General features: G+C 40.5%; 1 protein-coding gene across 3 annotated transcripts in view; it reads right to left on the bottom strand.

Moving 5' to 3' along the window:
- LOC108243466 (BTB/POZ domain-containing protein 10) overlaps positions 1–11,463 on the bottom strand; it is a 17,077-nt gene extending 5,614 nt beyond the window's left edge. For 2 of the 3 annotated variants that reach the window (XR_001808894.3, XM_017428913.3), the window contains exons 1-5: positions 8,794–10,067; positions 5,675–5,913; positions 5,271–5,583; positions 4,540–4,642; positions 2,339–2,459 (exon numbers count right to left, since the gene is read on the bottom strand). Coding sequence is in view for 2 of the 3 variants with exons in the window: in XM_017428913.3 (XP_017284402.1) it covers positions 2,339–2,459; positions 4,540–4,642; positions 5,271–5,583; positions 5,675–5,913; positions 8,794–8,921 (904 nt within the window). In the remaining variant the exon portion in view is untranslated. Of the gene's footprint in view, positions 1–2,338; positions 2,460–4,539; positions 4,643–5,270; positions 5,584–5,674; positions 5,914–8,793; positions 10,068–11,308 lie in introns of those variants that run through there. The other variant, XM_017428914.3, reaches the window with a different exon arrangement.

Genomic DNA, 11,463 nt, shown 5'->3' with positions numbered 1-11,463 from the left:
ATCTACAGCTCTCACTGGAGCGGTTCACAGCCGAGTGTGAAACGGCCGGGATGAGGATCAGTGCCTCCAAATCCGAGGCCATGGTCTTGAGCCGGAAAAGGGTAGAGTGCCTTCTCCGGGTCGGGGAAGATGTCCTGCCCCAAGTGGAGGAGTTTAAGTATCTCGGGGTCTTGTTCATACAGAAAGCCTTAAAAATATATTTGTATTTTCATTGTTTCTAAATAAATCTACTACAGTAAATCTTTATCTGTGTGAATATTTGTTAGAAGCACCCAGGTACCCTGTCATGGTGTTTTTGTTAGAAATATCCTGTATTTTATGTATTTATACACAAATTTTTTAACCCTGTCACGGCAGCAGGGACATTTTAAAACGTGAAATGAACACAAATGGAAAGATAAACAACTTTTAGAGATTAAATAGTTAACAAACGTAATGCATTCAGCAACATGAGCTTCCTGTCGGTGCACAGTACTGTGCAAAAGTCACGAGCCGTCTCTGTTTTTTAGTTTACAGACCCCTTATTCAATCCTTCTCCGGTGAGTCTTTGACTTCGACAGCTTTTTTACTCTACAGCCCATTCCTTGAACCGGACTAGCTGCTAAACCACTTAAGTCTGACTCTTTTAAGAATATAAAATGCAACAAACTCAAGGGATGAATCTGTGCTGCATCAAAACAGAAACAACTTAAATCAGACCTCAGAATAAACTGCAATCAGACAAAAGGCCAACAGTGACACAGCTTCACAGATTTCTGATCAAACGCCGCAGAGCGTCTCCTTCTACAGTTCCATACTTTAACAGACCTAAACTTGAGTCTTTTTTCACTGATTTTTAAACCAAACGTTCAGTTCAACTACAAATAATTTCTGTAAATTCACATAAAGTTTGGAGCGTTGTCAGGTTTTATTTTCTGTTTGCTCCAATCACCATGAAAAATAACAGTCTGTGTTTTTAGGGTTTTTAAATCAAGTTTGAACTAATATGTAAAATGCTGCTAACACTGAGCAGCGGGTTGATATTTAGAAAGAAACACCTGAAGTTTGTTTTATTCAGTAAACAGGAGGGCTGCATGATGCTGAGAAAACATAGAATTAATTTATTCAGTTATTGAATATTCTGATGATGTTTTATAAATGTAATTCACCCTGATTTAAAAAGGTTATTAGCAACTTTAAATCCTTAAACCCCTAATATTTGGGCTCACAACCCTTTGCTGCTGTTTTGTGGGTTGAAAGCTGAAAAGTTTGGGAATCTAAGGAGATGTACTTGAGACTAACTTTGGGTTTCATTTTAGAAATTCAGAATATTTATTTTAGAAAACAGAACAGGAAATAAAATCTGGAAACACTAATATTTTAATTTTCATCCAGACCTGGAAAACCCTACAAATTTCAGACTTTTCCAGAGTTTTTAAGACCCCGAAGAAACCGGGACTCTAACGCACGGACAACAAAATGGCAGCTGTTTTAGGTTTTAGTAGCTAACAGATTGGCTACAGCAGCCCTGCTGTTGTCTCCTTTTGTTGCTCCACAAAAGGTTTAACGAGCTTGATTCACACATCGCCGCGCCTCGAACTCAAACGGCTCGTTTCCCGCCACTAAAACTGAAGGTTTCCTCCTGAGAAGGTCTGTAAACTTTGGGAACTTTCTGCTCACCGCATCACTTATCAAATAAATAATAAAATATTCCTTTGTTTTTAAGAGAAGCTTCGATGTTGGATTACCCAAAACAGAAACAATAAAAAACAACAACAAAAGCCTACAAAGCAGAAACTAGCAGAAAGCCACGAAGCTTCGCATGCGGTCGAGGATGGTCTGGATGGTTCTGTGCCCACAGAGCCAGCAGTAAATCTCAAAGCTAATCATGACCTACTTAGAGGCTGTGAGCTGGAGCTGCTCCTCCCACACACTCACACACACGAAAACAAGAGGCATCGACATGGAGAAGAGCAACTAACGCACATGCATGAAGTGACAACATGTCGCAGCGTAACGCCACAGTTACAGCCGACATTAACACAGAAACAGAGCTCTGTTAGGATTTCTCTGCAGCTGCAAGTTTCTGTCAACAGTTGGGATGTAAAAGGCTTTCAATAACAACCACAATAATTAATAATACTTATTCATCTATTTGTTACGTTAAATTAATAATTCCCCTGATAATAAAACATGAATCTGTCCAACGGTGACGTCCACTCGCTGTGAGAACAATAAAGCTTTTTATTTGTTTGTCTCTGATGCTGGACGACAAAAACAACAAAATGATCTGCAGTTCACACTCACCAAACTGTGCATGAAGAAAAACACGCAGTCCAGACAGCGTTCGTGTACTCACTGAGGTCTCTGCACTTGATGGTGCTGTAGCTGAAGGAGATGCAGAGGTAGTCACATGCCTCCCTCAGCTCCGGGATGGAAACACCGTCAGGGCAGCGGATTATCCCCGACCTGTAGTAATCCTGCCATTTTCACCAGCCCGGGCACAGAGAGAGAGATGGATAAACAGGCAGGGAGGGGGGCGAGCAGGGGAGGAAAAACAAGGCGCCATTATTAAAGCTGCCTCCCTCACAGAGAGAGAGAGGGAGGGAGGGGTGGGAGGGATGGAGAGTCAGGGATGAAGGTAAAAAAAAAAAGAAATCCAGCAATGTCACCGACAGAGAGGGGGGAGGAGTAAAGAGAGAAAGAAAAGACGAAAGCAAAAGCTGCTGACGTCACTTTCCCTCCGCCTCCTCCCAGGAGACGCAGATCCGCTCGCTGCCATCTCTCCTCTGAGTTTCCTCGTATGCACATTTATCTCCTCAACTCCAAACACATTACCTGTGCTCACAAACTGATGACATTCTGTATCGCTGGAAGGAACAGGGAAACAAAGGCTGACCAGAAGGACTGTTTTCTTCTTCTGTGTTAAAGAAACTATTAAATCAAACATATAAAAGGTTCTCCTGAACTATTTGAAATGGTGCAGTTTGAAAGAGTTTACTCTGGTAGTTTTCCAAATATACTGAAATGCAGGTACACACTCAGTGTAAACAAAACCCTTTAATCTGTATACTTTACTCAACAAATCTGAGTATAAATATGTTAAAATACATGAAGATCGTCTGACTTCTTGATTCCAAACAGCTCTTCTGTGCTGATCTGTTTTCACTCACTTTGGTTGTTTCTGGAGGTAAAGGCAAAGTTTGTTGACAAATTTTGAATTTAAGGAACAATAACAATTTGTATGAAAACAAAGATTGTGTGAATTTTTACTCACGTTTACTTTTTACCAGTCTTTATTACATTTTAGCAAGTATCTTTAATATTACCCTTCCTCTTCTGTTGTTTCTGTGTTTAAACAAGCATTACTGCAGGTTCTGAAATCCTCCCACTCAGTTTAAACTGATGTTTTACTTGATTAAAAAACCCGCAGATAAACAAAACCTCTGACATTTTCCCAGCTAATGGGAATATTTCATGAGATCCTCTTTATTGAGTAAAGTTTGTTCTGTTAATGCAGAATTACAGATCCGAACAATCAGATTTATTCACGTGAACTTCCTTCATATCAGCCGCTTTTCAGACAACCTGCCGCACAGGCAGGGTGTAAACAATCTGCATTTGATGGTTTCTAATGGATTTCAAATGAATAAATCTGTAGCTTTTAAATAAAACCTACTTATGATCTCAGCAGTAGTTAAACGTTTGGTGGTGTTGATGTAATGCATTGATTTAGACGTTTATTAAGAGGAAATTATTCTAAGCATGCTGAAGTATAAAGCAATTAAACATAATACCAGGAGCCAAAAGCCTAAATCATCACCACGGGAAGAAGACGCAGCATAAAGAAGACGTCTCAGGAGTCTTAGACAAAAACGGAGAAACTGTATGTTGATAAAAACACTGATAGTAACTTCTGTGGAGTGGACAGGTTACTGAGACAGCACATTCTCACAGATTTATGAACAGCTGTGCCTCACTGAACATAAAAATAAAATCAAAAAGCTGATGTTGTGTTTGGAGGATATAAAGTCAGCTGGTTAGGGAGACTTTAAAAATAAAGCCTTTAAATAAGTAACAACATTATTACATCAGGATCAATTTCCATTAGGCTCTGAGAAAAGAACATTCTGCTTATAAACAACCAATTCCCAAGTTGGCAACTTGATAACTTGAAACTACAGTGATAAAATGTAACAAATGAGAAAAGAAAGAGAAATATTGTCCTTGGACAAGATTCTAAATGTGTTCCTGAGAGTTATGGCCCAGATCGAACAACTTTTTACGGCCTACATAAAGTCCAAACTGGCTCCTGGTAACTGAGACAAAATGTGTTTTTTTTTACTGTCTGGAAGAGAAAATCCAATCAAAACAAGAAGTGATGCTGGAGCGCAGGCAGGAGAGGGAAAACAATAATATGATGGTGTCTGTGTTACAGGATGAACAGCAGGAATTGTTGAGGAAAACGAGACGGGGAACAGAGATGAAAGGGTTAGGGTCCAGGAAGAAGGAGAGGCCAATAAAAAGACGAAGAACGACGGTCAAAAGAGACGTTCTCACCAGGATGGCTCTGAAGACAGTGGAGCTGATGCCGTCCGCCACCTCAAACTCTCCTTTGTCGTTGGGTCGAGTGAAGTTGTTGTCCCGCCCGGACCCAAACATCCTGAAGGCAAAGAACAGGTTCAAAACTGAAGCTTGCAATAATTCTTCTGTATTATGGAAAAGCTTTCAAATTTGCATCGCACATTTAACAGATTAAAAACGCTGAAGCTGAGCAGAAATGTCTCCTCGTAAGAAATATTAAATAGTGCCTTTTTAGTTCTTTATCAGATCAGAACAAATAAATCTAAATAAGTGACTTAAAACTGTTATCATCCACCTTTTCTCTCTGGGAGATTAGTAATATAAAAAAATAAAATAAAAAAGAAGCAGCAGGGTGGCTCAGATGAACTTGTTGGAAGTCCTGACATGTTCCAGTAGTTTTCATTTAACAGGAAGTCTACTGGAGCTCTCTGTGTACAAAAACATTAGTTTATAAATACAGGTAATAATTTATATACAGGTAAAGATTATAGTTTCTGGGAGTTACATGTTGTTAATAAAACAAAATATTAAAAAAAGGAAGTGATAGATTGGATGTATTTATTCACACAGAGCATGGAGAGAATCATCGCTCTGTTTTATTCTGTTAGAACGATCAACACCGACATGAAGCATTATTTCTCTCAGAAGTCTGGCTTTGTTTTATGTTTTATGTGTTTGTTTGTAAATGCTCGAGTCGATATCCTTACCTGCCCAGCATGGTGTTGGGTTGAGCTGTGAAGATCGCAGGATCCACCACAAATCTGGTGTTGTCCACGATGAGCGTGACTCTTTCTCCCGGCCGCAGCCCAGCGCGATGCTCTTTGCTGCTCAAGTCGTACACGTAGATCATATCGCAGGGTCCCTGACCCACAGAGTGGCAGTCCTTCCCAGGAGGACCTAGGGACCGGGGTATGTGTCCCCCGGTCAGAGCTCCTCCCACGTGGGAATAAGAATGAGGAACCCTCGGAGGGCGTGGGCTTGAGGATCTGGAGGACGAGCCTCCATCACCGCGTTCTCGATCTGCAGCCGAGAGGACGACACAAAAACCAGGAGTTAAAATAAACATTAAATCTGGATTCTGGCTGGAGTTTGGTTTCAGTGTTCTGCTCACCGTGTTGTCGAGTCGGAGAAGTGACATTCCGGATGCAGGGCGTCAGCTGGCCTTCTCCTCTCTCATGGGAGGATTCACGCGAACGGTCGCTGGAGCGCCGCCGTTGCTCCCGGTAATGTTCTGCTCCTCCCCTTTCTCTGGGTCCGCCGCCGGCACCCCCGCTGACACCGGATCCATACAGACTCATGGTTCTGACCCGCTGATGGTTGCAGTCCAACCCAGACAAACCACACCGCTCACTTGTGGAGAGATGAGGGCATACACAGGAAATCAAAGTGATGAGCGTCTATTATGTCCAAAATAGAAGGCTATTTAAAATTAAACACTATGAGATAAAAATAGAAGTAAAACTAATAGACAAGGTCAGATTTACTGTTTTATCGTAAGTTGGTCAGGACTTCCTGAGGCTTTAAAGGAATGTTTCTGACCTCCTTCCTCAGCTCTCCTCTGAAGGGAACATATTAAGATGCCCATTTCCACAAGGTATGCATCTTTTGCGATCCTCCTCACACAACCTGCACTCAGTGACTCCTGAAGCAGGTTATTACTGTCCGACACGGCGTTAATGTCCGGGAGGGCTTTCACTACCCAACCTGACAGCTCGTACTTGCACACACAGCAAACTGAGCTCAGACTAACACTCAGCAAAGAGAAAAATACTTTTTAAATTTATTTTCCTGATCTGCAGTTCAGCAAACAGACAGTTTGATCCACCTTTCAGGTACAAACTCATTATGAAAGTGATGTAAAATTAGCCCAGGTTATAAAAGATGAAGACAAACCACAGAGTAACCAGGAGGACGGTTAATACACCAGTTGTGGATGTATCCATTTTTACACATTTCCACACTGCTCCTTCCTTACTCTACACATTTAGTGCATTTCTTTACAGTACACTAATGAGCACACCAGGGAAATGTGGGATTCAGTATCTTGCCCACGGGGATGATAATGACAAATTTTATTGTCAGATGAATCCAATTTAGTTGCCATCACAACAGCTCCATTTGTACTTTGAGTGGTTCCAAAAGGTCTGTGTCCAACAACGGTGCATTTACTGCTTTACAAGCTACAGCAAAGTGAAAATCCTTACGTTTAGGAGGATAAAAAATGTATCAATTTGGTTATTTAACTTATATAATGAACTCATTTTAATACGTTTTAAAATCCACTAAACGAGTAACGGAGCAGCTCCTGTTTGATCTAATTAATTGCACTGAACCGTGACTTTAATTTGTTTCACATTCTCAAGTTTTAAACAGTTAGCTTAAGAACAGGTACGAAACGATACCAAACTGTAATTATTTTGTTGTGAAAAACTCCTTTTCCCTCGTTTGTATGAATTACTGCAGCCTGCTCCTATTTTCTAACAGCGTAGCTGAGAGTTTGATTCTCATGGGAGCAGATATGAAATATTATGATGATCTACTGTTACACCAAAGAAACAACAAACAGATCACAAGGACTTCTACTACACACACAAAAATACACACAATGCACCAACTGTCCTAAGTGGCATTACATTAATAAAAGAAAAAAACCTCCAAATCTGTTTTGTTTTTGTTTTTTTAACTGATAAAACATTCAATAACTAATCCGAAAACTGCAAACATCAGCGGTTTTGTTTCCTAGCATCGTGCTCAGGAAATACAATATGTATGAATTGGCAGAGCTTCAAATGGTAAGTAAAAAAAAAAAAAAACCTCTGAATTTTGGCTGACATCTCAAAGTACTGGACGTCCGGGCTGCAGCTGCTGCTGGCTGGCTAACAGACAGATCGGGTGGCTAATTGGTTAACTGTCTGTGGGGGGAGGGGGGGACAGACTCGGACAAGAGACAGACCATGATTTAGCAAGATCAGCAAACTGATGTCAAAACCAAAAATTAACAATTCAGAGTGGTTACGGCACGCCTTCATTACACCCCTGTCAAGGTCACAGGCTCATTTCTGTTCAGCGGCGCCTCATTAGTCTGGCAACAAAAGGTGCAATCTTGTGCACAAGACAGGAAGACAAAACCCCGTGGACATAAAAGATGGAATAATCTCTTTAAAAAAAATGAACGGGAAAACAAAGCATGAACTGATAATTCTCCTCACAGTGACAGGATTTAATCTTTCAGAAAGAAAACCAAGACTATAGGTGGCTCTGAATGTGTCCTTGAAGATGGGGGTCACAAACAGACACACACCTCTGGATCTGGTTCAGCGTTCAGGTGATGAGTCTGACAGGTACAACACACAAAAAGAACTAAAACCTAAAACACTGAAGTTTCTTTTAAAATCTGTTACGATTGGGTGATTTAGCAGCTTGTGTGCGTACTGATACTCAAGCTCCACGCTGCATAAATTCTTTTTTTTTATCTTTAAAGGGATTTTAACGCTTGACCGAACAGGCAAGACAAAAAGAGGGTCTTCCAGCAAACAGGCCAGCAGCCAGAAGGCAGAGCAGCGGGGTGGAGGGAAACAAAGGAACTGAGCAAGCAATATTTCACCCAGGGAATGAAAATCTCATCTTTCACAGGGCAACGCTAAATTTTACACTGCCAGAGTGAACAAGACGGGCTGATATTTCACCTGTCCAATTACGAGGCTCTAATGACATTACAGTTCCCCATTTATTTTACTGAACACCGCTTACAAGGAAAGCCATGGGTGTAAGTTCAGTGTTAAAAATTTGAAGACTCATCGGACACAGTTCCTCAGACAAAGATGTAAGGCGCCCTGGCAGTCTATTAAAAGCATGAGGTGAGAGCCATGAGGGGTGAGGGTCCAATCAATTATTTAGGGGCTGCTGACACAGACACAGAGATGGGGAAAGGCAGGGAAACTGCAGCGAAGCAGCATGGCTCCCAACAAAGGGATGATTAACAGAGTGGAACATATGAAAACACTGGTCCCTGCACACACAAAAGGAAAAAAGATCACATTTAAAATAACTCTAGGAAGAGAAATGTCTCTCATTGTGGCGTTTAAAAAGACTAAATAAGAATCCCCATCACTCTTTGGAGTCCCGTCAAGGAGAGGACTCAGGTCTCATGTCCACAGGAACAAAGAGCAGTCCTCTGGTTCAGAACATGCAGCACAAAGACAGAGGTTCTGACAGGAAGCTCGCACCTACCGCTCGGTACCAGACGGCCAGGAGAAGACAAAGCAGCAGGGGAGAAGCTGCGGGATGAGAGCGGAACAAAAACCCTGCGCTCCTGAGAACAAAGCGGGCTTCCCAGCAGTTTCAGCATCCTCGCTCATCACTTTCCAACTTCATCCGCATCGTTTGGACCACACGAGCCGGACGTCAGCCCGCGGACACGTCCCACCGTTTCCCACGCGGAGGCTTCAGATGCGCGCGGAGAGGAGAGGAGAGGAGAGGAGCTCCGGCCGGTCATTCAGAGGCACCGGAGGGACCCGAAACTGTGAATGACTGGATCAGAGCGATGCTGCGTTCACGTGCTGCTCGTAAAGCGCAGCTTCTGGGTAGTCCAAGTTTTTACTGCTGGACGGGCAGATAAGGGTGTGTTCTTCTCCGTCATTTCTCATTGGACTCCCACTAACTATCCGATTTCCATCTAAACCAACAACTTACTTAATTCGATTTTGGACATTTTTTTTTTAAAGTTAGCACAGCCACAGAAGAACCCACACATAAAATCACAATCAGTGCTAACTATGAAGTCAAACATTAAAAATAAACATGGTAAACTAAATCATATGGAGCAGTCTGAGTTAGTTTACTCGAGCAGCTTTCCAGATGTAATGATATGCAATTCTGAAATGCGGGTACGCACTCAATGTAAACAAAACAACATCCACACAGGAACACTGTCTTTCCAAAATTATCTTTTTCCTTATAAAGATGGCACCATTTTTAGAGCACAGAAAACAACCCTAAACACTGCAGTAACTATGCCGGACCTATACGTGGCGCTGTGACAATGCCACAAAAACACACCACAAACCGTAAAGACGGCGTGGACCGGCACACCAAAGCGTAAACAACGAGGATGGAGAAGACAAGAGCAAACGTAGAATCCCTTCTCCTTTGTGTCACATTAAACTCTTATTGCCTGTGAGTCGGGTCGGTTCAAATCCACAAACATAACAAACGATTTTAGATGTAGTATCAAAGGACAGATGTGTAAAATGTAAAATTATTCCCAATTCCCACATATTTATAACACATACACTTGATGTATATTGAAGTGTCAACAAAGTGATAAAATCCTTTAAGGCCTTAAAATATAAGGTATAATATTAAGGGGTTGCGCTCTGCTCTATTTAAAGCAGTATTATTGTTCATCAGCCTAGTCTGTCATTGAAGTTGACTTCATCATCTCATCAACTTGTCTGTTGCCTACAATGCACCAAGAAAGATGTTACATAATCCCTTCGGTGGATCAGTTATTTAATCTGCTTGTAACTGACCCAACAGTTGCAAGATTTTCAACATAAAATAAAGGCAGTTGCACCAATTACATCTAATTAACTAGATAGATAGATAGATAGATAGATAGATAGATAGATAGATAGATAGATAGATAGATAGATAGCATAAAAAGACACCTAATTCAAGAAATCAAAGCAGTGTTCTAGCTGAACATAAAAGCCAGTAAATGGCCTATTTTAAATTGTGTCTTTAGGCACTTTTGTTTAAAGCATAATATTACAAAGGCACATCACTTCTTCCTTTTCTATAAGCACATTTGCAAAAATGCCAACCACTGTTTTCCAGGCTTGAGGTGGTATTTTTATACCAACAAAGTGATTTTCAAAGAGCAAAATCAAAACATTAAATGACTATCTGTCACAGAATCACAGACAAACTAACAGGTGGTGCCAATGGGATGATCCAAATATCACTTATTTATATATATATATAACATTAATTCAAAGGTTTTTAGGTAAACTGTTAAAATAAAATGATTTTAGTTTAATTCAGATTGTTTGTGTTATGCAAGTCAGACAATCCAAGCAGAGATATCTATTATCTGTTTATTACTAAGATTTTACTTTCACCTGTTTTATGTAAAAAATGCATCCCATCAAACAGATCTTTGTAATTACATTATTACCAGTCAATGAAATGTTTAATTTCTGAAATTGTTTTTGACAATTGCCCCAATTACATTTATTAGATTTTTAAAATTTTATTAGAGATATCTGCAATAGTTTTCACTTTAGATCAGAACAATGTGTTTGTGGATTTCTGGAGCAGAAAGACCGATGAACATGAATGTTGAAAATTATGTCATGATATAAGAAAAATCTGAGATGTTAACTGTGGATTAGATGTATTCTAGCCATCTGAAACCTTATTTTAAATAGGAGGGATTAAATTACGAATATCTGCTCTGTGGAGCTTCTCTAAATATAAAACACCTTGAGACTCATCAGATGTGAAGTTATAAATTAACAAAATCAATACAGCCGCTTTAATGATTAAATGGGGCTGCGTGTAAACTTATCAGTGCTGTGGGGGTAAAAGAAAACACTCAACATCCCAGTGTTTGTCTTAAACAAATATTTAGAAGCAGCTACTATTCTGCTAGCTTGTTTCCTAAGCCTAAGCGTTATGTTGCTAACCGCTAGCTCACTGCTGCTAATGCTATCAACAAAAGTTTAAAACATCTTGTAATTACCTCCTTGCGTTACATTCCGCTTTAAAGTTTTAGCCAGCTGATGAAACAGCCAGTTGTGCAATCAAGCGAAGAGGTGAAGAAACAAAAAAAAAACAAAACAAAAAAAGGTTAGAGGCTTTAGTTGCTAGCATCAACCGCTAGTGGATTTGTTTTTG

Source organism: Kryptolebias marmoratus, linkage group LG11, assembly GCF_001649575.2.
Source record: "Kryptolebias marmoratus isolate JLee-2015 linkage group LG11, ASM164957v2, whole genome shotgun sequence".
NCBI classification, from domain to species: Eukaryota; Metazoa; Chordata; class Actinopteri; order Cyprinodontiformes; family Rivulidae; genus Kryptolebias; species Kryptolebias marmoratus.
The sequence above is the reverse complement of the archived record's forward strand: the minus strand, read 5'-3'. Positions and strand labels throughout refer to the sequence as shown.